Below are 26,174 nucleotides of genomic sequence, written 5' to 3'. Positions count from 1 at the left end.
TTTTTGAGGATTGATGTTGGGATAGTGGTCGAAGATTTCGAAAGAAATTTGAGGCTCCCATTCACCCCCCCTCTGGTCGCCGTTTCCGGTCCTTCAAGTAGTAGGGGATTCCAAATTTCTGTATTTTATTAAGGCTGAATGCTATCGAGTGGTAAGTGATTCCAGCGTTATCAGATTTGCATCTACCTCATACCTGCTGCCATTGCTTTTTTTTAATAAAGACTGAAAGGGCTAAAGTTGATGCAATACTACTATTAAAGAAACATGTTTCAACGACGATTACTAATCAACGGAACATGCTTCCATGATTGTGTCAGATTTCTCTTGTTTTATCACCGTTGTATGGCATGTATGTTTGATGGTAGACTGCAACTACAAAATTTGGTCTTTATCATTTTAGTTATCCCAGAATTTTATAGGTGCCCTTTATTTTCCTTTGTCAATATTTTTTTTGAAGCCTCGTCTATTCTCCAGGCGACTGCGGAGGCGGCGAGAGAAACAGGTGCTCCCGCCGGTGAGACCACCATTCTTCCTCGTCTCCGATGGTCTTACTGGCCTCGGATGTGAGGGGAATGAGTGGATCTCCGCCCGGCAGTGTAGATTAGGTCCCTCTAGGTATAGGGTCTGGTGTCCGGCGGTGGCGTCAAGGAATAAGGTCTTCTCACGCTCTTCCCCGTCTCGTGAGAGCTCTACTCCGGTGCTGGCGACGATCGCATGGAGGTGGAGTCCGGCTTTGCCGGCTCCTGTAAAGGAGTCCGCGCGGATTGCCATTCCGTCGTCTCGGGGAGGCGGCGGTGCCGGCGACGTGTTTCGTCAAGGGTGCAGCGACGGTTAAGGGTGATGTGGCTGGCTGAAGAGTGGATCGAGCTCGAGCCTCCCTCGGCGCGAGTCGACGGCGAGCTGCGATCCATGGTCGGTGGAACTCGGGGTGCGTCCCTGGCCGAAGCTTCTTCAACGACAGAATCGACCCGGGCTCGGCGTCGGGTGTCTAGTGCGGCTCATTTCAAAGCTACTATGCGATGGGGTTCCTCCGGATCTGGGTGGCGGCGGGTGTTCCTGGCGTCTGAAATGGACGGAGGTGGAGTTCGCCAACGAGATCGACGTGCACGGTGGCCAGGGATGTGATTTGTATTTTCTATAGGGGCTTCTGTGCAAGTTCGTTGGGACTATCCTGTACCGTCATATCTGTATTTGCTTGTCTTTTAGGTTGTCCTTGTCTAGTAATACAGATATGTATTATAAAAAAATAATATTTTTTTCTTGGCTTACAATAGTGCAGGGCTTTTAGAAACTAAGAGGTTGTTCGGCTGGCTGGCTCCGCCACTCAAAATCACTGTTTATATCCTGCTAGAATAGTATTTTTCTCTCACAACAATCAGCCGGAACAGTATTTTTCAGTCCTGCCGAACAGGCCCTAAGCGTAGCAACTAACTGGCACTGGTTGCCTAACTTTCTGAAGCTAATGCAGGGTATAACAGATGTATGCGACGGCCAATAGACACTCAAACCATGAAGCTTCAAGAGTTGATAATTCTTCATAGATGATCAGCCCCGTTCGCTTCGCTGAAAAAATAAGCCAAAACACTATTCCGGCTGATTTGGTGTGAGAGAAAAACACTGTTCCGACTGAAAAAACAAATTGAAAAAAGACGGATTATAAGAGAAGCAAGAGTCCAACAAAAACCAGTGCGCCATAATAATTAAGTTGAACATAAATCATTGCCGGCTAAAAGGATTATTTGTTTCTCGAGCCTCAGGCTTCTTCTCCATGGCGCTCAACGCATACAGCTAAGTATGGCTTCTTGCATTCTCTTTCACATTCATTATAGATCTGGTGTTCTTCGGCACAAAGAGTTTTCTTTCCATCATCTATCAGCTGAAAAACATTAATGTTATACAAATTAGCCTAAGAAGTTACTAAAAGTGCTGAGCAAATCTGGTATGTTGGAATATCAATTGAAATTTATAGAACACAATACAAACCTTCAGTCTTCCTCCCTCCCAGTCCTCCTCGACTTCTTCCACCTGGTCTTCGTCCACCTCATCTCCATCCTCGTCGTCGTCGCTGGTACTGGTGTGTACCGAAGGTGCTTTAGACAGCGAGTATTCTTTCCATTTCTGAAAAGGCGTTACGGTTGCTTGATCTTAGTATACTTTGATCGTCGATACAGATTGGGGAATATCATTAGGGATTATAAAAGGCACGACAATAGGGTTCATGTGAAAGTTCAAATGACAACAGGAAAAGCAACTGAGCGCACCTTTCCAAGGGCGTCCATCCTTTCGTGTATCGGAAGATGACTTAGGCCAGACAACATCTCGGAGGTCCAAGTCGTACTTGCTGATAGACTGGAGAACAAAAGTAGAGTAAGGCGGAAACCGTTCCGAAAACCAACTGTGATTGCGGTCGTCGCCGCCGCCTTCACCTGATGGGATGCCTGCCATGCTTGCCTCAAACAAACGTGGAAGGCGGCGGCGGCGGCGGCGGCGGGGTAAGTGTGTGTTGCGTTGCGAGTTTGAGGAGCCGAAGACGACCTGGCCGACGGAAGGACCCTGTACGGCCCACGAAGGTTTCCAAGATGGTTAGGTGCTAATGGGCCGCATTATCGATGGCAACTAGGGTAGATTTGCCTTTCTTCAAACCTGTATGCTGTGCTCAGCCCTACTCTACCGTTCATTGCAGTTTGGCAGTTTGCAGGCGGTTTCGATGGTGATACTATGCGCGCCTTTCACCAAAAAAGAAAAAAAAAAGTTGAGGAGAATGCGTCAACCTTCCAGCACTCAGAAAGAATGGTGATCATCAAAATAGAAGGGAAAACTGAACACTTGATAATCGAGTTCAGCAAGGCAAGCTCTTGGAGCTAGAGCTCGTAACCAGCAGCTTAACATTGGTCAGGTCCACGGACGCCGTGGCCCTCCTCAGTATACACTTCATGTTCCTATCCAGGCTCTGCCTCACAATCTTGCCCACGGTGGTATCCCGGCGGCAATCCTTCGCCTCCCGGCCGTCCTCGCCGGCGACGTCGTCGTCGGGGCACGACGTGCCGCCGTCTCCCTCCACGCGAGGCCCCGAGTGCGCGCTGACCCTGCTCTGCTGCGGCCCTTCCTCCTTGAACCACTGCAGGATCTTGGCCGCCCGCCGCTGCGCGAGCGGGCTGCCGAGCAGCGAGACCTCCAGGAGCGCCTGCACGACGCCGAGCTGGCGCATCCTGCGCCGCAGCGCGCGGCTGCCGTGCCGCGCGAGCACCATGGCCAGGTACGTCGCGTGCTCCTGGCACCGCGCGCTCTCGTGCCGCGTCATGGCCTCCAGGACCGCCCGCGACGCCGCCTCGCCCTCCTCCTCCTCCATCGCCTTCCTCGCCGCCGCGCTCGCTGCCGCCAGCTCCCCGAGGATGCACAGCGCCGCCTCGGACGTCTTCCGGTCCAGCGAGAGGGACAGGGACAGGAGCGCGCGCACGGCGCCGCTGGACACCACGTCGCGCGCGTGCTCGAGCTTCGTCGACAGGTTGCGGAGGGTCGCCAGGCACGGCAGCTTCGTGTCGGACGGGACGTCGGCGGCGCTCAGCGTGGCCACGAGGAACGGCAGGAGCTCGGTGGTGGAGAGGGGGAAGTCGGTGTTGGCCAGTGACGAGATGGAAAGAACCAGCAGCGCCAGCTCCTGGCTTCTCGACAGGTCCTTGTCGTCCGTGAGCCGCGGCAGCTTCTTGAGCAGACCGGCCTTGACGATGTGCACCTTATTTCTGAAAACCAAGAGCAGAAGCCCATCAGCACTTCAGCAGATAACCAAAATGACAACCCAGAATATTACAGATGGGCAGAAAACATGCTGCAATGGAGTTCAAAGAACAATTTTGCCCTTTTTTCAATCACCTAAAATTGCAGTACTAATAAAGCACTACTTTTTTTTCAATCAATCACCTAAAAACTAAAATTGCAGAGCAGAATCAACAGATGCACCAAAAACATAATGCAAATTCAAAGAAAGGCTTTGCCATTTTTCCATCAACTACTCAAATTGCAGACTAATCTACCATACTCTCTTAATGCTATTCTCTTAATGCTGTATACCAAAATTGACAGCCCCTGCCTCCACGTCACCTAACAATTCCTTCTGTCCCATCCGTACATCCAGCGATGAGGTCCGTCCGATCCTCCTCCCTTCTGGCCTCACCTGGAACCTTCCTCAGCAGCCGCAGCACGCTGCCCGCAAACACCCGCCGCCTCCTTGCCGTAAAAAGAAAGAAAGAAAGAAAAAAAATCCGCGGCCTCCTCGCCACGCCGCCGCCTCCTCCTCCACTGCCCCACCCTGTCCTCCTGGCCGCGGCGTCCCAGCAGGCGACCCCCGCTCCACGCTGGTCATGCCGGCGCAGCCCCGGCCCGCTCCGCCGTCCCCGGCTGCACGCCGCTCCCTTGCATCTACGCTCGCGTGCATGCTGCTGCTGCCATCGCTGGTGAAGGAAGATGTGGCCCACTGGTGCGTCCCTCCTCCGCTCCATCTCCGGTTCCTCCGATTCAGGTGCCGCACATCCCACCGGACTTTCAGGCGCACAAGGCGTAGACTGTTTGCGGCTTCCAGGAACGGAAACGGTGAGTTCTCATGCTTCGCTGCAGAAAATAAATGGATACCTTCCGTCGGCCTCTCCAATTCAGTTGCTTTTGTTTTCTCATACCTATGGTACCTTTGCTTACAGAAATTTCTGTCCACACTGAAATTTTAAATGACATGTGAACAAATACCAACTGAATTCAGGTATTAATGCCTGCGTACGTGTCCTTTTTTTTTGGTTGTGTGGGTTTCTAACCGTGTCGTAAATACTCTACAGATTATTGATGTGTGCAGCTACTACGGTTCCACAGGTACTCTCCTTTTGCAACTCTGCTCATACTGTGTCAAAACTTACATTTACTGACTTGCAATGCTACTGCAGCCCCTTACAGATTTGGGTATTTTGTGCATGATTTTCCTCCCCTGAAGTACCATTTCAGCTAACAGTGGTGCAGGTGATTAAAACCACAGATTTTGGACAACCCGAGATGAAAATGGCATCTCATGTGACTTACAAATATAGGTACACCTGAACTGCTTACTTACCATGTCACGTCGGCTTACTGAATTCTGTCAGATGCAATTTGCCCTTATGGCTACACTACAAACCCCTTCACCTTCTCTACATCTGCTATTTTCTGTATGTGTCCTCAGGTTCATGCCAACATTCTGCGTTCCGATCCAATAGGAAGACATATAGTAACCACTTCTATGATAGTCGTCAAACTGGCAAAAAAATTACAGCTACCTACTCAGTCTACAATTACCGCAGAGACCTGATAGCCTTATAATTTCATAGGGAAAAATACTTACATCACTTAGCTACTACATTAGTTACCCACGGCTTATTTTTCGGGCCATACTATATGTCTGTGTTACTGCCTTTGTCATGTACCCTACTAACATTTCTTATATAATTAGATCCTCCAATCCAATCTTCTAACAAGTTGTATACTCAATGGTGATCTTCAAGCCGTGAACTTACCTATAGTATCTTTCCCTGATGATGGATAGAAGTCTAACCTTTCCATAAATATGTTCATACACACACTGATCCAAAAGTAAAACAGATGTTCCCGGAGTACTACCACTATTACACCTACTGTTCTTAGTATAAGGAGCAATTACCATTATTTTTTCCTCTTTCTTTGTGCTTCTAACTGCTACTGAGTATTCATAAATGTTCCAAAAAAAATCTTTTAGCCTATACTTTAACTGTTGCTCTTGCTGCACCTGATAGGAGCGTATGTTAACATATTGCCTCTCTACATTTAATTGAACATTATACAGACCTACCAAGAAGAAAAATACGTTCTGTTTATGTATGACCATACTGCATATAGCAACATAAAATGAGAAGTTCACGGTACTGTGCCTTGAAATCTACATCATTCTGTTTTGTAGATCATTGTTCCTTTACCTCCCATGACCATGCATATGCCTCCACTTTCTTATGGCCATCTTTCAGGTCCGTCATTCAGGTCCACACATGTAATTAATGCTATCTTGGTACTGGTCCTATAACTCTATGAGCATATCAAATGGCAGTGTCACTTCGCTGCTTGAAAACCATTCCAACTGGTATGGTGATGTATACAAACAGCATCACATTAACTTCAATTTTATTTCCATATCACTGCAGCTCAGCGGAGGCCTAAGGATTCAGCTTCTGCTTTGTCTTCCTTTTGTTTATGTAGACTTGAATTGTTCAACCCTGTGGGCTGTGGCACTAATTCTAACCTTGCCGTTACACTCGCTGCTGCTTCGTCTTGCTCTTATTCATCAAGACTTACATGGAACCGGCAAACTCTAGCTATGTATTGATCTGTCAAGTATACTGTTTCGGCCCCTGTACAAATACTACTCTAAGGGCGTACCTAGTGCAGAGAGCTCCCGCTCTGTGCGGGGTCTGGGGAAGGGTGTTAGTGGCAAGCCTTAACCTCGCCTGTGCAATACGAGGAGACCGCGACTCGAATCCGGGACCTTTTGGTCACAGGCGGTAAGACTCTACCGCTTGCACCAGGCCCGCCCTTCTATACAAATACTACTCTCCCTATTATAAATTATAGAGACCAACTAAAATTCTATCTTGATCATACAGATGATATCAGTACGCATACACTTATCAGCCGCTCCTACAAAGGCTCTGCTCAATAGATGATTTTAGTGTATTCATCTTAGTTACTATAATTTTCAATCGTGATTGCATCACTTCCCCGCGGCAACGCGCGGGGTACCCACTAGTATATAATATATAATTCAGGAGAAACAATTCTGAACTAGTGAATTGTTGAATTTTAATCAAGCAGCCAAAGGAAAGGATAAACAAACTCCAGTCGATTAGAAAACGCTTCTTGGAGCATTCAGAAGTCACATGGCTTCATGCATCACGGTCTATTGGATTACACGTCTGCTCTTCTATGATTCTATCATCTGGGTGCTTTCACGGGGTGCCATTGTGGTTTTCAGTTTCATTCCACTGTCACCATTGGCAGTCGATGCACACAGGCAAATTAGCAACGAGTGCAAGTCCACATCAAACCTAGTAAAAACTGGGTACGTACGTCCAAGTTCTCAACGTGGGCGTGTCACACACATGGTGACATGGTGTCTAACTTTTCCTGACGCACCATGTATGTGCTTGTCACTATCGGGGGCCCATGGCCATATCCACATGACATTCCAAAAATGCATTACGCTGGGGGTGTGGGGGGGGGGGGGGGGGGGGGGGGGGGGGGGGGAATAAAGCACAAATGTCTCTGTAAGAGCTAGCTGGTTTCGTCAAAGTGATGGAACAAACGAAAAGAAACACATGGTTAGGCCTTGGGTCCATTTTGTTTGGTAAACTTTGTCTGCAGAAAACAAGGGAGGCTCTGAAACCTGAAAGAGCTGAGCCTGAGATAGTATTGTACGTTTGGGCTACCTAATACCAACCAACAAAGCTGAAACTGGAGCCAGATAAAGCGCTGGCATTAATGGCCCTATTCGTTTCGCTGATTTGTTGTGAGAGAAAAACACTGTTCGTTCGCTGAAATAGTACGGCAGATAAGCGAACAGTATGTGTTCTGGTCAATGATTTTGGCAGATCAAATAACAATGGCGTGAGGGGACTCTCACGTACGCAAAAGTTGGCCCGTGCTTGCCTAATGGTTTGTGGAAAGCAGCAGCCGGCAAGAATTGATGGGCGTGCATATTGTTTAAGAAGGACTTTGACAAATGCTGCTCAAAAGGTCAGAGCAGTTTGAGTGGATTTGGCATGGCAGAGACAACCGGCCAAGGGGGGACACCTTTGTCAAGGCTAACCGATTCTGATTTAGTGATTTTTCAATCCTTTGTTATATGGTTTTGTGAAAATTGTGAATGTAAAGCATCGTGACTGACTACAGCGCAGTTACATGTGCAAGTGCAGCAACCCAGAGTTTTTTTTTAATTCAAACGAATATATACAGCCTGTTCATTTCGGCTGAATTGACTTATAAGCCATGGCTAAAAGTACTGCTGGTTGGTTTGGTGTAAGAGAAAAATACTGTTCGTTGGCTGATAAGCCAAGGCTTATAAGCCGAATACAGACTCTCGAACAGGATCGTACGTATGTACTTTCTGACGTCAAGAGTTCTTTCTTTTCCTGGAGAAATAGCAGTTGATGGGGGACTTGAGACACAATTTGCTGACTCCAAAGTCTGAACAATAGGTGGATTTCAAATTCAAAGCAAACCAAACATGTTTGAGTGAGGAAAAGAAAGGAAGGACACCACTGAACAGAAACGTTCAAGCACCTTCTTCGAAAAGAAACTATCCAAAAACGTGGCCTCTTTTTGTCTGAATTTTGGGACAAGACCATTGCTTCCCCAATTCAAATCTCATGCAGGAGAGCCATACTACGCTACCCACTCTGTTTCCCCTGCCCAAAAGAGTTTCTAGTAACAACATGTCTCTCAAAAGAAGTTGCACGCGAGAAGAATCTCGAGGAAAGAACACCAAGGCAGGCGCGCAGGCAAGGTAGGCAACAAGCACGGAGAAAGTAGAACTCAGTGACCGACCAACCTGTGCGTCCCTCTGGCGAGCTCGAGCAGCGCCCCGGCCGCGGCCACGCGCGCTCCCGCGGCGCTCCGCCCGTCGGCCAGCATGTCCAGGAGCGCCGGCACGACGCCGAGCTCGGGCAGGAGGCGCTTCGTCCGCTCGTCCGCGCGCGCCAGCCTCGCGACCTCCCCCGCGGCGTCCCGCTTCTCCTCCGCCGCCGCCGCGCCGAGGCTGAGCCGCCTCACCGCGGCCCTCATCGACGCGGCGTCGTCGACCGCTGCTGCCCCCATCCCCGCCACCACCAGTAAGGCCGCCGGCTCGGTGGCGCCGGTGCATGCGCACGCACGCACGTAGCTGCCGAGGTGGGCGATGGTGGTGTACGTTTTTGTTTTTTCGCGCGGGCAAACGTAGCGGTAGCGCCCGTGGCGGGCGGTTGGGTTGGGTTTGGGCGTTTGGCTCGGCACGGGCGTTTTGTGGGGGAAAGTGGCTTTAGATTTGGTGATCTCGGCCCCCCGGCGGCTGACGTGTGGAGCACTTGTAGGGAGGCGGGGTTGGGCGTTGGGGTTCGGTCCTTGACGTGGTGGTACCGGTACCGCACCGTGACACCACCAGCGGCACCGGCCGGGAAAGCTGCAAAAGTGGCGACGGCCGGCCGGCTTTGCGTTGTGTTGGGGGTCAGCCGCCTCCACCGGCCGGCCTCGTGCCCTTTTCTTGTGACGACTTGTGAGCATGGCCGGCGGCCGGCGTTATCAGGTACGTACCCAGGGTACATGCGTGCAGGACCGATGTGCAGGACCGTGCTTCTTCGCCGGGTGCGTTGGGGAATTATGGCGAGCGGTGCTTTGGACGTAGCTTGCTCGTGCTTTTTTTGTTTTTCTGCCCTGAAATTATTCTACCTAACTCGATCTTCTAAGGAAGAATTCTATCGTCATTGCGATGACTGAACTGTCACATGACAAAAACATGTCTGCCTTCGTGGCCAAATTTACTCATGGTCGGCTTATAGGTATGGAAACTACGTACAACGTACGTACGGGTCCATAAGCACTGCAACAGAAAATTTATTGATGCTCGATCGGCAAATTCAGTTCGAATGCAACCGTTTGATCAGGGCGTTTACGATGGTGTCATGGTAGTCATCTCAAGCCAAAGATGGTGAATGGAAATTTGAAAAAAAAAACTCTGGTGTCAAATGGCATGCTACAGCACTAACATATTCCACCGCTGACTTGCCAAGGGACCCAGATCTCGGCTGACTCTGATAAGTATAGGAAAAAGTCCATATCACTCCCTCAAACTTTGGCCTATGTCCAAATAACCCCTGAACTAACATTTGGTTCAATTTACTCCCTCCAACTATTTAAGTTGGTCCAACCAACACCTTAAAGAGATTTTTATTTTTTGTTTCTCTATGTACAAATTATATTTTAGTTTCAAATTTTGTGAGGTGATAGAGGACATTGTATTTTGTGTTGGAAAAATGCACTATGAATTTTCATCATTATGTTTTACACGATATTGTATCTCTAGTGTTAATTTATTATTAAATTTCCTAAGCTATCAAAATAGTGGCAAAAAGTTCAGATATATCTTTCTAACATAATTTATGATGTTCTCTATCATATCATAAAAGTTGATATTAAGACTCAACTAGTACGTAGAAAAACAAATATAATAAATCATGTTGAGGGGTAAACTAGATCAACTCAAATAGTTGGAGGGAGTAAATTGAACCAAATGTAAGTTCAAGGGGTAATTTGGACATATGCCAAACTTGAGAGGAGTAATTTGGACTTTTTCCATAAATATATGTTTGGCTGAGCTTTGGCCGGGTAGCTCATACTCACATGCTCATTTCAAATGAGTCATTTGATTTGATTAAAAAGAAAGGAGTAGTAAGTGCTGGTGGCCTGCATATGGTGGGTCGGCTGGTTCGGACACAAATGGTGGAGCATTATATAAGAGAAGCGTTAGAGATCCACTAGTGTAGTGGTGTGCTTGACAATGACTAAGACATGTTTGGTTTCTACATGCGCTTCTAAAATTCCTGTCACATCGAATATTTAGACACATGTATGGAGTATTAAATATCAATTAATTACGAAACTAATTACACAACTTGCGACTAATTTACGAGACGAATCTTTTAAGCCTAATTAGTCCATGAGTTGACAACGTGTCGCTACATTAAACATGTGCTAATGACAGATTAATTAGGCTTAAAAATCATCTCGCAAATTAGCCTCCATCTATGTAATTGGTTTTATAATTAATCTATATTTAATGCTCTTTATTAGTATCTAAACATTCGATGCGATATGAATTTTAGGAGCGACTAAAGAACCAAACACCCCCTAAGCCTATTATCTCCTTGTTACGTAAGGGGCAAGGTCTAATTTTTTTTATTATAATATAATGACTAGAAAGTTGGTTTGCTCAAATAGTATCTGTCGGTGCAAAAAATGACCAACTAGTAAATATTTATAGTTTTACCGTACGTTTGTGATTGGAGGTGGCCTAGCACTCAATGACACAGGGTTTATACTGGTTCAGGCAACGTGCCCTACGTCCAGTTTGAGTCGGTCGGTGACTTTATTCCTGAGTCCAGGTGCTCGAAGTTTACAGTGGGGTTACAAACGAGAAGGAGAGAAATGGGGTGTACAAGAGATCCGGTCGGCTCCGGTCGGAAGGGCCGAGAGCGACAGGAGCTCCGCTATGAGCTAAGTGTTTAAGCGTGTGCTTGAGGTCCGAACCTGACGGTTCTATGGTTGTGAGCTTGATCGAGCTTTGGTTTTTCTTTTTGGAACTTAACTGTATTGGAGGGAGCGCATCCCCTTTTATAAATGAAGGAGATGGCTTTGCAAGTGAAAGGGAGAGGGTACGTATGCCACTGAGCCTTGTTACCCACGCCGACGGGTACGAGATAATAGTAGGCGCTCACAACACTATTGATGTTACTGCTGAGTGCCAGACGCATGTGGGAGGTGATGTTGTCTTCTTTGGGTGTGCAGACGTCGGTACCTGCATATATTGTTGATGCCCAGAGGCATGTGAGGGGTTTCACCAGGATCACCTGGTACGGTAAATCCCGACGCCCACAACACTATCAATGCCCAAAGGCATGTGGGGGGGCCTTACCGTATGGGAGTTTAACGGTGCCCACAATACTGTAGAGGAAAATATCGGCGCCTACAATACTGTTTGTGTTAGGGCGGTTGCAGAGTACTATTCCTGCAGGCAATAGGGTATGGTCCCTGGTATCGTGGTTTGACTTGTGCGCCTTGCCTTGCTTTTCTCCGCATGTCTCCTGATCCCTACCGAGCGGGCGTCCCCGGTCGGTTGGTTCCAGTCGGCTCTGATCGTGCTAGTCAGAGAAGAGCAGTGAGCAGGGTCTTTGCATGCCCCGGTCGGAGACACGGGGTCGAAGTCGGAGGTAGTGCTTCGCCAGGCCTTCTGGTCGGAGAAACCGTCCCGGAGGTGGCTGGAGACCGAAGTGAGCGCTCCGGTCGGAGAGGTGGGTCGAAGTCGACAAGCGGGCATTGTTCCTCCTTGACCAGACCTTCCGGTTGGTGACTGGACCGCTCTTCTGACCTGTTGTTTTAGACTCTTGGGCCGGCCCATGAGTTGCGCGCTGTCTGCTTGGGCCGAGCCTTTGCGGGGAAGCCGGTCTGCGAGGGACTCTGAGTTTATAAACCCGCCAGTACCAGTAGCTAGTCTCTCGTATATTTCTCTACTACTATTTTGTGATTATGCATTTTGTGCCAAGAACAAATCAAGGCATCCTTCGGTTCCTCTTGGTGAGCTCAATTTCTTGATAAAATATTTGTCCAAATCTCTCACATATTGTACAGTATATCCCTCATGTAAATGCCTCCTGTAAATTTAAACTTGAGATAATCTCGTACCTTCTCCTAGGAATCCGTACTTATCTTTTTTCTACCCTAAAACATTACCAGATTCATCACAAAATGCTATTCATGTATACTATAGCCTTTGGTGTCGGTCCTGTCATTGTGCTAGCATCATTTTTCTTTTTTGAGCAAGCTAGCATCAGTTGATGAGCGAGGCACACTGTGTGACGGTGTGACCGTGTGAGGCCGCGAGGGTGGTGGCGGTGTGCTGGTGTTGGGCCGCTGAGGCCGTCCTCCACGCACCACGCTGGCCATTAGCCCTAGCTTTGGGGCTTGTTCAATCAAACTTATCAGCCGATTTATCAGCTAGAATCTATAATATTTTTTTTTCATAATAAAATAGCTTTAGTCGACTGATAAGCCGACTTTAATACCAGCCAAACAGCTCAAAATGTCTGTTTGATTGTGCCTGGTCTGACAAAATATTGAAACTTGTATGCTTATGACGTGTTCCAGAGAAAGATGTGACACAAGCTGAAGTTAGCAGTAGTATTGAGGCCACATTTAGTTCCAAAAAGTTTTCCTAAAAAGTGCTACAGTAGTTATCACATCGAATCTTGCGATACGTGCATGGAGCATTAAATGTAGACGAAAAAAAACTAATTGCACAGTTTGGTTGGAAATCGTGAGACGAATGTTTTGAGCCTAATTAGTCTATAATTGAACACTAATTATTAAATAAAAATAAAAGTGTTACCGTAGCCAAATTTCCAAATTTTCGCGAACTAAACACACGGCCTGAGTGTGGGCTTGCGTTGGGAGTAGAACTGCCTTGGCTTTGTCCAGGGGTTGCTGGCTGTAACTCTTTGGTGAAGCCAACACTATCGACAGCCCGCGTTGGGGAAGCCCCGAGGGGAAATGGCCCATGCGTGTCACGCCGTCGCAGGTCTCGCACGTCGCACGTGGTCCCGCAGATGATACGTCAGTGGGCTGGGCTAGGCCGATGGATGGGTAGTTGGGCCGTAGTTGTGGGGACAGCGAACCTTCGGCATTTTCCCATCGGGTGATCGGGTGTCGTTCTCGGCGGGGATTCAGCTGCCCCCACGGACATACTCCTATCCCGTGATGCCACACGAGATCGCGACTAGTGAAATAAATCCACCAAGTATTCGTTGTTGCGGCTCAACCCTGCTCCACTCAATCCATCAATCTGCTGCTAAGCCACTGGTGCATCCATCCACCCAACGCTGACACCACCACCAATTGACCTCGCCGTACGTACGTGACGTGCGCTGAAAACGCACACTGCTTGCTTGCGTGGAGTTAACCCAACCCCAGCAAACAATGGTAGCTTATCACGCGGAAAAGGCGGCCCCAGACCGGCTGTCCGCGCCGCGCTGCGCGTGTATGATGTATCCGGCACGGACGGCAAGGCACGGACGGCGCCCGCGGTCTCGAGATCGACACGAGCAGCGCGGGGCGAGACGCTAAAAAAGGACGCCGCCTGCGCCACGCCGCGCAACCCGCCAAAACCTCGTAGGCCCACCGCGCACGTGAGCGGCCAACGGCCTGGGCAGCTAGCTAGCCCCGGCGTCGCATCGCAGTCGACGACGGCGCATCACATGGCTGGCTTAGCCGTCTAAATCCACAGGGATTAGCCCTGACACGTCTGCCCTCATCAATCACACACGGACAGTCCCCACCCCCCACCAACCGCTCGCCACCCGCCTCGCCGTCCTTGCTCGCTCGCGCAGCTGTCCTGCACCCGGCTACATGGCGGCCTCCACCCTCGCGTTCGGCCACCCCAAAACCCTAGCCGCCGCCGCCGCCGGTGCCAAGAGCCTCCCCACCTCCTCGTCCGTCTCCTTCCCGGCCACCCAGCAGCCCGCGTGCCTCCTCTCCTCGTCCGCGTCCGCGCCAGGGGCCCGCCGCCGGGACGTCGCCGCCATGGTCTCCGCGCCGCCGGCTGTCGGCACCGCTATGCCGTCGCTCGACTTCGACACCTCCGTCTTCAAGAAGGAGAAGGTCTCCCTCGCCGGCCACGAGGAGGTGCGCTGCGCCCCCCACTCGCCCGTCGCCGTCCCCCTTTCGCTACTCCGTGGATGGATGGGTGGATGAATCTCTCCGTCGTTTCGGCACGATTTGATTTGTTTGGTTCGTGACCGGTTCTCGTGGCGCAGTACATCGTGCGCGGCGGGAGGAACCTGTTCCCGCTGCTCCCGGAGGCGTTCAAGGGGGTCAAGCAGATGGGAGTCATTGGATGGGGCTCGCAGGTTCGACACACATGCCAGCTTTTTCCTACACCTATTATGCGGTTCCTCTTCCTCTTCCGGAGTCATGTAGACGGTCGGTTGTGGCATATATGTTGCTAAGATTGTGTACTGAGCAACTGTGCTTAAATCGCCACATAACTGTTGTCATATCTAGTAGATGGCATCGGTTTCACTTGGATTTCTACTTCTGTTTGGGTTCAGTGCTCATAACATGTCGCCGTTCCTTTTGCAGGGTCCTGCCCAAGCTCAGAACCTGAGAGATTCACTGGCTGAAGCCAAGTCAGATATTGTTGTGAAGGTTTGTTCTTCTCTTGTCGGACTAATGTATGTTAGCACTGATACATGAGAAGACCACATCGACTGAAAGATCTCTACTTTTTTTACGAAAAAAACAAGACCTATACTTTGCTTCAGTGAAAAATCTTATTTTATTTTTCCTCTGGCCTAGTTTCTTTGAATCTTTATTAACTTCAATTGGAGAGAGTTTATAATTCTTTATTCTGTGCAACTTGGACATGGCAATCATGAGCCAGATATTCTGCCTCCTGTATATACTTCGGCACTGTTCTGTCAGTCCAACATGCTGCTGCCTTTTGCTTTCAGATTGGTCTCCGGAAAGGATCCAAATCTTTCGAGGAAGCACGTGCTGCTGGATTCACTGAAGAGAGTGGAACCTTGGGCGATATTTGGGAAACTGTCTCAGGCAGCGATCTTGTGTTGCTGCTGATATCTGATGCTGCACAGGTTTGCTCCATGTTCACTAGCTGCACGGTTTCATGTGCATTCTTTTGTATATGTATACTTCTGCCTGATGCTTGACTTGTGCCAACAAGAGGTTATTTTGTTCCCTGCCGGTTAGTTCAACCTATATGTCGTTCTGTAGCACACCCATTCATCATTTCATTATGCTGATATTGGTACTTAATTGTTGCATCTTTGGTTTTATTCATCCTGAAAGTTGGATTTCACTTTCTGCAGGCTGACAACTATGAGAAGATCTTCTCTCACATGAAACCAAACAGTATCCTTGGTTTATCTCATGGATTTCTTCTGGGACATTTGCAATCACTTGGACTTGATTTCCCAAAGAACATCAGTGTGATTGCTGTATGCCCCAAGGGAATGGGTCCATCTGTTCGCAGGCTTTATGTTCAGGGCAAGGAAGTCAATGGTGCTGGCATCAACTCTAGCTTTGCTGTGCACCAGGTATGTTTGAAGCTTTGCTGTGCTCATCAATGTTTTATTTTTTATTTCTATTTGTTTGATCTATTGAAAACATATTTTAGATGCATTTGGTGACAGATGTGCTTTATACTTACTTTTACTAATGTTGTTTCATTGTGTAGGATGTTGATGGAAGGGCAACTGATGTTGCTCTAGCATGGTCAGTTGCGCTTGGCTCCCCCTTCACGTTTGCTACTACTTTAGAACAGGAGTACAAGAGCGATATCTTTGGAGAGCGAGGTGAGCATACTGATCTGTTCATGGTGCCTCTAATAATTGTACCGTGAGTATGTAACTAACCATTTAACATACAGGCATTTTGCTGGGTGCTGTCCATGGTATCGTGGAGGCTCTGTTTAGGAGATACACAGAACAAGGAATGGATGAGGAGTCAGCCTACAAAAACACTGTCGAGGGCATCACTGGGATCATCTCGAAAACCATCTCAAAGAAGGTAAGCGATTATTCATACTTATGGAAACCATTGTCAGTCTTTGTTTATTAGATTGTGATCTGAATTTCCTGTTTGGACCCCAGGGGATGCTTGAAGTGTACAACTCTTTGAGTGAGGAAGGCAAAAAGGAGTTCAACAAGGCTTACAGTGCATCGTTTTATCCGTGCATGGATATACTCTATGAATGCTATGAAGATGTGGCCTCTGGAAGTGAAATCCGGAGCGTGGTGTTGGCTGGGCGGAGGTTTTATGTGAGTTCTGTTACATTGAACTACCATTTCTGATTTTGGTTGTGCTCATGGTTAAGTTTACAGTTTTGACACAGATTATTAAGCTTAAATAATTATGTTTTATAGGATAAAGAGGGCCTCCCAGCTTTTCCGATGGGCAACATCGACCAAACTCGCATGTGGAAGGTTGGTGAAAAGGTGCGCTCAACCCGTCCAGAAGGTGATCTTGGCCCGCTCCATGCCTTCACTGCTGGAGTGTACATTGCCCTGATGATGGCTCAGGTAAGGTTTCTCCAACTTCTCAAGCGACAACCGAGAACCTCTTGTTGTCGGTGGATGTTACCTTACCCGTTCAGTGTTTGTTCAATGGCTCTAGATTGAGATCCTGAGGAAGAAGGGGCACTCCTACTCTGAGATCATCAACGAGAGCGTGATCGAGTCGGTGGACTCGCTGAACCCGTTCATGCACGCCCGTGGGGTCGCCTTCATGGTGGACAACTGCTCCACGACGGCCCGCCTGGGATCCAGGAAGTGGGCGCCGCGCTTTGACTACATCCTGACGCAGCAGGCCTTTGTGACGGTGGACAAGGACGCCCCGATCAACCAGGACCTCATCAGCAACTTCTTGTCAGACCCTGTCCACGGCGCCATCGAGGTCTGTGCCGAGCTGAGGCCCACCGTCGACATCTCCGTGCCTGCCAACGCCGACTTTGTGCGCCCGGAGCTCCGGCAGTCTTCCTAGATTGAGGCGGTGAGCAGAGAGAGGGAGGGAGAGGAAGAGAGGATTTCGTGTCCAGAGTTAGAACAGAGTGCTGTATGTTGTGCGAACTGAACCTATGTGATCTTCTATCAGAGGACCTGAGAAAGCTTGGGCATCTGTTTTCGGAATAAAATGGACCCTTCCATGGAATAGCTCGGGAGGGTATGGGTATGTGATCTTGCTCATCATGACCTTTTCTTTTTGGTAAAGGCCGGGCTTTTGTACTCGTGCCTTGAATCACTCGAAATGTTGTCTAGGAATGGACTAAGAGAGTATTATTAGGGCGCCCAACATGGCCCACTTGTCACTGCGAACATAGGCCCATCTCTATAGGATTTGCCAACGGGCTCTCCATCATCGAAACTGCCAGGTGCGGCCCAACACCTCGTAGCAGGTGCGATTCCAATTTCCAACACCGCGTACGCTCGCCCAGCCAGCGTAACGCGACCGGGTCAGACGGGCGCGCCAGGGATCGATATTGTTAAGTCGAGTCTCCGACAACCCATTACACTGTTTGCTTGCCTGGAGGCTGGAGTTGGGCTGAACCAATGTGCAAGTCTTGCCCGAAATTTGTAGGGATTTGGGCAAAATTCGGAGACCACGTGGAACAAACCGTGGCAACTGCCTACGTTCAAAAAAAGAAGAAAAACAATTATAGACCTGGTCAAAGTTTAACTATTTAAATTTCGCTAATTTTATAGAAAATAACATCAACATTTATGACTCTAAATAGGCGTATCATAAAAAAATTAGTATAATAAATATTAATATTCTATATATAAAATTTTAACATGTTTTTTAGTATTATTTTATTACTCCTACAATTGTAGAACCTAAAGATAAATAGTAGCTCCTTTTACGCATGCGGCACTAGAAGTTGTGTGCCCGGTTTGGAGTAGAAAAGCTGTTGCAAGCTTTTGCCTAAACAACAGCTGCTGCTCTCAACTCTGAAAGTCTGAAGACGTAGGCGCATCTTACTAGTGCGTTAGAAAGGCTTGGGTGGTTACGCAGTTTGTTGTGGTCGGTTGTTGAAGCAGGCAAGTAGCGCGCGTTCGGTGGCCTCTAGTTTGGCGGAAACGCGCTTTGCATTTTGGTTCCTATATAAACCATGGTCCAGCATTTTTCAAATAAAAATAAAATTTGCTTGCTGAACTGTAATCATTTCTCTCTCTATTTTTGCGACGAGGAATGCTGAACTCGCAGACATCTTGTGACCGTCCGTCTCATTCAAACTTTTTTTTTATAAATATTATCTGTTTTGTTATGACTTATTATATCAATAGAGATACTTTAATAATGATTTATTTATTTTATAATTTACATAAAATTTTTGAATAAGACGAACGGTCAAACAAGATATGTGAAAGTAAAAAACGTTTGGGACGGAGGGAGTAAGCATCACATCTCATCCGATTTGACACCTTATTAGTGCTAACCAAATTATGTTAGTCTAAATTACCAAATAAAAAGATTTATCACATCCAATAGATCACACAAGCATCAATTAGATATAAAAAAGATTTTTATGTCTTGTTTACCCTATTTTTCTAAAATTACAAATTAAATAACTAAATATATATTTAACCTATTACCTATACCTCTTAGGAAGTACCACAGCAATGCCCTTCAAATAAACCATGATTAAAGTGAAACATGGAACGCGTTTAGTTTCACCAGCAAAGATCTCCACACAGAGTGAGAGTAATCGACATCTTGGCCTTGTTTGCACTAGCTCTATCTAGTCCTTTCTTGAGCGATTCTTGGAAAGAGAAGGATCATATCATAGTGCACGAGATGCAGGTGCTGCATGCGCAAGAACAAACTGTGAAAGGTAGCTAAAGTTTCAACAAATTCAGTATTTTAAACACATAAGGCTTCCTTTTGCAATTCAAAGATTTTAGAAAGGCAGAATATAAAAATTATAGGAATAGAATGCCCTAACGCCTTAAATCCTATGGATTGAGAAAATACATGAAATTTGATGAGAGAGAGAGAGAGAGAGAGAGAGAGAGAGAGAGAGAGAGAGAGAGAGATAAATGAAACTTTCCACTTGGTAAAATTCCTCCAAATCATATGAAACAAGACATTCCATAGGATTTGTAGCAACCCAGTCATTTGTTCTGAAGGGATTCATAGGAAATTCCTCTATGTTTCTCCAAAGGGAGCCTAAAGGTGCAATGCAAAGGGAAAACTATAAATATGGATGGAATGATATATAGAGTAATAAGTTTATTATACAACCAAATAGAGATTAAAGAATATCTATATGGGTATATATACCACGTAGAAAATCAAAAGAGAGAAGATAACCGACTTTGGTTAGTTGTGAACAATAAATTTATCAACAAACTTGTATACTTACATCTCCTTGAATTCAACAAATAAATTTATCAAACTTGTGCAAAAGAGCAGCTAAGAAAATAAAATTCAAATTCAAGCACCAACAAAAAATTCTTTGTTGTTCCAAACAAAGCAAAAGTGAATCAAGAATCACTAGAGCGTTAAATAGCATTCAAACTGTATCACGTTTTCTTGCACTAATGTAATGGTTCGGTTATACATTGCACGTTTTTTAAAATTTATATGTATAACCATATGGAGCCAGAGCTACATTGACCTTTACTCTAGAACTAGTACCATCTTAAAATTCCCTTATTTTAAACATGGAGCCGCTGCCGGAGCTACATATATGATATATCCAAATGCTTCAAAAACCATGCAATGGCATGCATTATAATTGTCTAGTACGTGCACGCCGGCCCCTCGGAGTTGACGAACTAACGGCAAATTCAAAAATCTGGGCGCCGAATCGATCGACGCGCTGGTCCGAGTCCGAGGGCCGAGGGCGTGTCCCAATGCAACACCGCGCTCTATTCCGAAACTAACGGCGAGTCCAAGCCAAACATGGCTCCACGCTCTTGCGACCTGCCCACCCGTCTTCCCCCATATATGCGTGCCCAGCCACCCCCAATGCAAGCACAAACCAACTACCAGCCAAGAACAGACGAAGTAGATCGATCTCAGATTCTCAGCTAGTAGCTAGCTAGTAAGACGCACACACCACCCACCAAGCAGCTAGTAGCTAGCTAGCCATGGCGGCGGAGAAGGAGGGCGCGGTGGTGACCAAGGGGAACGACGAGGGGATGAAGGCGGCGGCGGCGCTGCTGGAGGAGTTCGGCCTGCCGCTGGGGCTGCTGCCGCTGGAGGACGTGACGGAGGTGGGGTTCGTGCGGGACACCGGCTACTTCTGGCTGGCGCAGCGCAAGAAGGTGGAGCACCGGTTCCAGAAGATCGGCAAGCAGGTGAGCTACGACGTCGAGATCGCCGGCTACGTCCAGCCCAGGGGCATCAAGAAGCTCAAGGGGGTCAAGGCCAAGGAGCTCATGCTCTGGCCCCCCATCAACGAGATGGCCGTCGACGACCCGCCCACCGGCAAGATCCACTTCAAGAGCCTCGCCGGCGTCACCAAGACCTTCCCCGTTGACGCCTTCGCCGCCGGCCAGTAGGCAGTAGCCATGCATGCATATCGATCTTATATTACGTACTATAATACACCATTATATAGTTTCATAAAAAAAACACCATTATGTATTGCGCATATAGTAATAATAATCTTGATGTGTTACCAATATATATGTTACGATGGGCTGCTTATGTATACCTGCTGATCCTGATGATGGATAAACTCTAGTTTTTCCTAGAAATATGATGAAATAAAGCTAAATAAAAGCAAAATGCTATACTTTTTCATACACTATACTAGTACCATGTTGATCTAGTCATACTTCCTTCATTGATGAACAAATCATTTTCTAGAATTATCTTAAGTTATTTTTTTACGTTAGACCAAATTTATAGAAAATGGCATAAATGCATATGCCACCAGATGATCATATTATAAAAATATCTTATGGTGTATTTAGTGATATTAATTAATTGTTTAATTTACATAAATCATGGCGTTCTTTTCTATGAATTTGATAAAAACTTAATAAAATATTAACTTAAGACAAATTTTCCGTGGACCTAGGGAGGGAGTACATAGTATATGAATATGAACGACAACCCTTGAATGCATTTATATATCGTTCAGGTTCAGAAAGCCCAAAATTAGTTAGCCGGTGAAACAGTAACAAATCAGAGAGAATTAAAGAAGAGGCGAAGAGCCGAAAGCAATATTTATGCGGCGTGTAAATTTTGAACGAAGGACAGGCACGCGTCAGCCCTTAATTTCTTCAACGTTGGTAACAGGGATACCGCTGTGTGAAGCTGTGCGATGGTGTACGTAGTGAATTATACTTGTGGGAACTAATGCAAGGATAACATCATAGTCTACCTCGTTTACTTGACAAAATAAATGCAACAATGGATAAGAGTTCATTACGCAACAGCAACAATGAACAACAAGATGCATGTGTCCGACCTTTCTGGTTTTCGATTTTAATTTGATGCAGAGTTTTCTCTACTGCTTGCTACTAGCTTGTAGTCAGCTCCTTCTCCTTTGATGTGATTCTATTTCTATAGCTATGCCAGCGTGAAGGGTGAACAACGAGAGCCGTTCTCGTTACGGTTAGCATAGTACTCCATGTTGAATAAATGCCACAGATAGCTAGCTGACAGAGCGACAGAAGATCTAGCCCTCGTTTAGTTTGCCCGAATCCATGGCGGCAGATTCACTGTAGCATATTATAGCATTTCGTTTGTATTTGGTAATAATTGTCCAATCGTTGACTAATTAGGCTTAAAATGTTCGTCTCGCAAAGTACAACCAAACTGTGCAATTAGTTTTTGATTTCGTCAACATTTAGTACTCCATACATGTACCGCAAGTTTGATGTGACGGTGAATCTTCTTTTTACATAGTGTCAAAGTTTGGATTTTGGTGCAACTACCGCAAAGGCCGTTGTTCATACATGAAGGAAACTTCTACCAGATCTCATATTAATTCATACATACACACCGGCCGGCTACCGCAAAGGCCGTTGTTCATCGTAACACAGTATAATAAGTTTCGGACGAAATAACAACTGATCGTTAGCTATTTCACAAATTAAGGAAAGAAAGAAAGAAAGAACAAGAGGGAGACAGAAGAAATCAAAGAAGAAGACCTTGCATGAATGATGATATATAAAGTATATATGCAGGGTAGAGTAATTACACACATCGATCTATCTCTCACCCGTTCTGCCTTTTGCTGGAGGCGCCAGCAGCAGCCTTGCGATCACCAGGAGAACGACCCTGGCCCGTCCTGCTTTGAGCAGCTTGTGGTGGTGCAGCAGGCCTGCTGCTGCTTTCCTCCAGCTCGGTGGCGACGGCGTCCTTGCCGGTGAGCCTCTGGACGACGGACTTGAAGTCGTCGGCGGTGTCGGACTCCACGTACACCGTCTCGATGATCTTCACGGTCACGGGCTTGGGGTTCCCATCCTCCCTCGTCGACATTGCTAGCTGCCGATGCGCCGTGGCTCAAGTATATTGGCTGCAGCCTGCAGGCTCGTTTTGTTCTAAGAGAGGAGCTAGGAGAAGAGGCAGGCAAGTCGAAGCAGCAATTGCACTGGCGTTTTGACCTTGTGCCGGCCCTGTAGTTTGACAACTAACCACGGTCAGAGCTGTTATTCTGTTGAAGAAGCCGTGAAGAAGCTGCTGCTATTCTGTTGATCAGTCAATATCGTACCCGAGTTAAACACAGTACATGACCGTGGTTTTGGACCTGTTCAAGTCTGAGTGCTGCTGCCATCCCTCGGAAAACTTTGCGAAAGCTTTGACCAAGCTGTTAATTAACCACTTGCTGCTGAACCAAACCCCAATATACATTCCATTTGGCACCGTCCTCGCATGCAGGTATTCCTACTCTAGTTACCTGTTAACATGATCCCCAAGCATGTTGCTATCCACCGTTATATATCATTTCAAACACATGCATTCCACAAAGGACCCCACAGATCGATGAACTATATCACACCATCCTCCATCTTGAGTCAGCTCCAATCCAAATTAAACCCAAACTGCAATTGCCCGATATATAGCTGTCCCCTTTAGATGAGCCCATCGACAGATCACCATCATCGTCATCACGTCCAGCAAAGAACAGATTAAAAGGCCTACACTAATAATGCCACATGAAACCTCACAAATTTCATGACAAAGCAATAATGTTACAAAATTTGTGATGAAAAATGTTAGATTCGTCACTGGTCATCCTTAAAAACGAAAGATAGGGAACAAACCAATATTTACCATCCAAGCGTCATAAGTTCTATATATATATATATATATATAGAACTACTATTCTGTAGCTGGCCATAGAATAACTTATTCTGTAGCCACTTTGAGTTACGATAATTACTATGTTAATTTACAGTAACTCCTTACTAAGTGGTTTACTATAACGTTATGGTAAATATTCTCATGTGTTATAGTAACCCAACTATTGTAAATATGTATTGACATTATGGTAAATTAGTATATAAAATTATGGTAAATAGAGGTGGCTACAGAATAACTTATTTTGTACCCGGCTGCTGAATAGCCTCTCCCTATATATATATATATATATATATATAAAGGCCTACACTAATAATGCCACATGAAACCTCACAAATTTCATGACAAAGCAATAATGTTACAAAATTTGTGATGAAAAATGTTAGATTCGTCACTGGTCATCCTTAAAAATGAAAGATAGGGAACAAACCAATATTTACCATCCAAGCGTCATAAGTTCTAGATTCATAAGTTATATATATATATATATATATATATTCAGTGATCAATGTCAAAAACATAATGTCATAGAAGCTCATATTTGTTGTGGTGGTGCGAGGGAGTTGGGTGCGAATAATTCAGTGTTTTTGAACATCTAGCTAGGAGCAATTTGGAAGTGGGAGTCCTGAAAATAATAGGAACACATGTCGAACAGGGAAATCAATAGTTAGTTGTAGTATTATACTTGAACTAATGAACAACAAGCCATGTCTAGGGCTTAATATTCATCTTCAATACCGTCTACGACTTAGCAATAACTCATAAACCCCTTCTGGGTCATTACACTACGCAAAAGATTACATTAACTTGAAGTCTGAAAAAGCTAATTTAGGTGCACGCTTAGATTTGGCTCAACTAAATCTTAAGATGGTTCATCGGATGGTAGGGTCAAGACACTGCTGATTTGCTCTATTGCTGAACTGGACAGAATTTTTTTTTCTTGAATACACACGAGTGTGCATATCATTGTATTAGAAGAAGCAGAGTTTATATTACAAGAGTGCTGCTCCCGGTCATTAGTTTTCTATTACACGATACATCTTGGAATTTGTCAATCCTTCGCCCTGCCGGGTTCCAACACGCGCTAGCCCTGTGCCAAGGCTTGTAGACCTCGCGCACCTGCTTGAATCCACTGGTCGGCATCGGCCTTGATGATCTGCAGGACTTCACTTATGGCCGCTGAGGATCCCCGAAAGCAACATGCGTTCCGCTCTTTCCATAGTTGCCAAGAGACAAAGGCGAATAGGTAGTCTATGCCGGCTCGTTTATCACCATCGAACAGGGACCTCAATCGCCGCCACCATATTATCATTGTTGGGGATGAGGGCGGTGTTGGTCAGCCGAGAGCTTGAAGGACGTAGAACCATACCTCCCTGGAGAATGGACATGCCACAATGATATGGTCGATCGTTTCGTGGCCTTGATCACTTAGGTAGCATAGTTCCCTGGCCTCAAGACCGTGTCTTACTCTCCTATCCCCGGTCCAGTGCTTGCGTTTGAATGCCAGCCAAAGGAAGATCTTGATCCATAGCGGTGCCCAGGTCTTCCAGATCAACTTGTGACTAGGCAATGGAATGGAGCCAGTGTGGAGCATGTTATACGCCGAGTTGTCAGTGTAGGTGCCGTCCACCATCCACTGCCAAATGGTTTTATCTTCCTGATCAGTGAGCTAGATACCATCGACTGCTGCGTGCTGCCCAAAGGTGTAGGTAGTGCACCAACTCCTGAACCGAGAGTCCCCTGGCTATGCTGTGCACCCAAGCTCTATTGTGCAGTCCCTCTCTGATGGTCTGTTTGCGACACACTCGTTGCAAGATTGCCAGATACAAGTATGGTGCGATGGTGGCCATGTCCTGTTCGTCGATCCATCGATCTTCCTAGAAAAATGCTTGTCGGCCGTTACCTAGACTTGTGTAGGTTGAAGCTTTGAAAAAGGCTTGCACTTCCTTGGAGGTTTGGATCGGCAGCTGACTCCATGCTCGATCCTGATCAGTCTTCTACAGCCAAAGCCAACGAGTCTGTAGGGCATACTCAGCCAGTTTGAGATCACCGATTCCCAAACCACCGAATTGCGTCGGCCTGCCGCAAGTTGTCCATGCGACAATGCATTTCCCTTTGATGGATTGATCTCTTCCTGCCTAGAAAAATTTCCTACAGATTGCATCAAGCTCCTTCCTCGCCCAAGGAGGCAAGTTCTCTGCCATCATGGCATAGATGGGGATGGCTCGCAGAACGGATTTGACCTAGACTAGTCTTCCACTTCTCACCATTAGCGAGCCGTGGCACGGCGAGAGCTTCCTAGCGACTGCTTCAACAAGTGATTGGTAGTGGGTCTTCAGGATAGCTTTTGTGCTGAGTGGCAATCCGAGATACTTGATTGGGAAGTTCTGAACCTGGCACCCGAGGATGGACAGAATGTCTGGCAGTGTGTCATCTCCTCCATAAATCGTAGTGATGGAGCATTGGCAAGATTTGTGTGTAGCCTGGATGCTTGGCCGAAGATGTTTAGTATCTCCTTGACCGCCCTTGCTTCCTATACCATCGGCCAGATGAAT

General features: G+C 46.7%; 3 protein-coding genes, 1 long non-coding RNA gene and 1 pseudogene across 6 annotated transcripts; 3 read left to right on the top strand and 2 right to left on the bottom strand.

Moving 5' to 3' along the window:
* Positions 1 to 1,559: 1,559 nt before the first annotated feature.
* On the bottom strand, positions 1,560 to 2,445 carry LOC136509923 (uncharacterized; annotated as a pseudogene).
* A 346-nt stretch (positions 2,446 to 2,791) lies between these two features.
* Positions 2,792 to 9,013, bottom strand: LOC136509914 (U-box domain-containing protein 7-like). Its single transcript, XM_066504506.1, has 2 exons — positions 8,591 to 9,013; positions 2,792 to 3,740 (listed from the first exon to the last, which is right to left on the bottom strand). Exons 1-2 carry the CDS (start codon positions 8,854 to 8,856, stop codon positions 2,840 to 2,842), a joined length of 1,167 nt encoding a protein of 388 aa, XP_066360603.1. The 5' UTR covers positions 8,857 to 9,013; the 3' UTR covers positions 2,792 to 2,839.
* Positions 4,189 to 7,214, top strand: LOC136509926 (uncharacterized). 3 transcript variants are annotated; one of them, XR_010772568.1, is made up of 5 exons: positions 4,189 to 4,587; positions 4,692 to 4,750; positions 4,824 to 4,857; positions 4,929 to 5,069; positions 5,951 to 7,214. It is a non-coding gene; the product is annotated as an uncharacterized lncRNA (long non-coding RNA). The 3 variants fall into 3 exon arrangements; XR_010772569.1 differs by having other exon boundaries at positions 5,201 to 7,214; XR_010772567.1 differs by having other exon boundaries at positions 4,929 to 7,214.
* A 4,941-nt stretch (positions 9,014 to 13,954) lies between the features above and the next one.
* On the top strand, positions 13,955 to 17,508 carry LOC136509909 (ketol-acid reductoisomerase, chloroplastic). Its single transcript, XM_066504501.1, has 10 exons — positions 13,955 to 14,466; positions 14,598 to 14,690; positions 14,923 to 14,988; positions 15,294 to 15,434; positions 15,669 to 15,896; positions 16,037 to 16,154; positions 16,229 to 16,368; positions 16,452 to 16,619; positions 16,725 to 16,880; positions 16,975 to 17,508. Exons 1-10 carry the CDS (start codon positions 14,191 to 14,193, stop codon positions 17,338 to 17,340), a joined length of 1,752 nt encoding a protein of 583 aa, XP_066360598.1. The 5' UTR covers positions 13,955 to 14,190; the 3' UTR covers positions 17,341 to 17,508.
* Positions 17,509 to 20,180: 2,672 nt separating this feature from the next.
* LOC136509924 (uncharacterized) lies at positions 20,181 to 21,085 on the top strand. The gene has a single exon (XM_066504515.1). The coding sequence runs from the start codon at positions 20,451 to 20,453 to the stop codon at positions 20,862 to 20,864; it is 414 nt and encodes a 137-aa protein (XP_066360612.1). The 5' UTR covers positions 20,181 to 20,450; the 3' UTR covers positions 20,865 to 21,085.
* The last annotated feature ends 5,089 nt before the right edge of the window (positions 21,086 to 26,174 follow it).

The sequence above is a fragment of the Miscanthus floridulus genome, chromosome 16 (assembly GCF_019320115.1).
Source record: "Miscanthus floridulus cultivar M001 chromosome 16, ASM1932011v1, whole genome shotgun sequence".
Lineage (NCBI taxonomy): Eukaryota > Viridiplantae > Streptophyta > Magnoliopsida > Poales > Poaceae > Miscanthus > Miscanthus floridulus.
Note: the sequence above shows the minus strand (reverse complement) of the source record. Positions and strands in the feature narration are given on the sequence as shown.

Coding starts and splice junctions, on each gene's coding strand:
- LOC136509909 (XM_066504501.1), top strand. CDS start 14,191: ATGGCGGCCTCCACCCTCGCGTTCGGCCACCCCAAAACCCTAGCCGCC. Junction 14,467..14,597: donor CCCTCGCCGGCCACGAGGAG/GTGCGCTGCGCC, acceptor CTCGTGGCGCAG/TACATCGTGCGCGGCGGGAG. Junction 16,881..16,974: donor TTGCCCTGATGATGGCTCAG/GTAAGGTTTCTC, acceptor CAATGGCTCTAG/ATTGAGATCCTGAGGAAGAA.
- LOC136509924 (XM_066504515.1), top strand. CDS start 20,451: ATGGCGGCGGAGAAGGAGGGCGCGGTGGTGACCAAGGGGAACGACGAG.
- LOC136509914 (XM_066504506.1), bottom strand. CDS start 8,856: ATGGGGGCAGCAGCGGTCGACGACGCCGCGTCGATGAGGGCCGCGGTG. Junction 3,741..8,590: donor CTCGCCAGAGGGACGCACAG/GTTGGTCGGTCA, acceptor CTTGGTTTTCAG/AAATAAGGTGCACATCGTCA.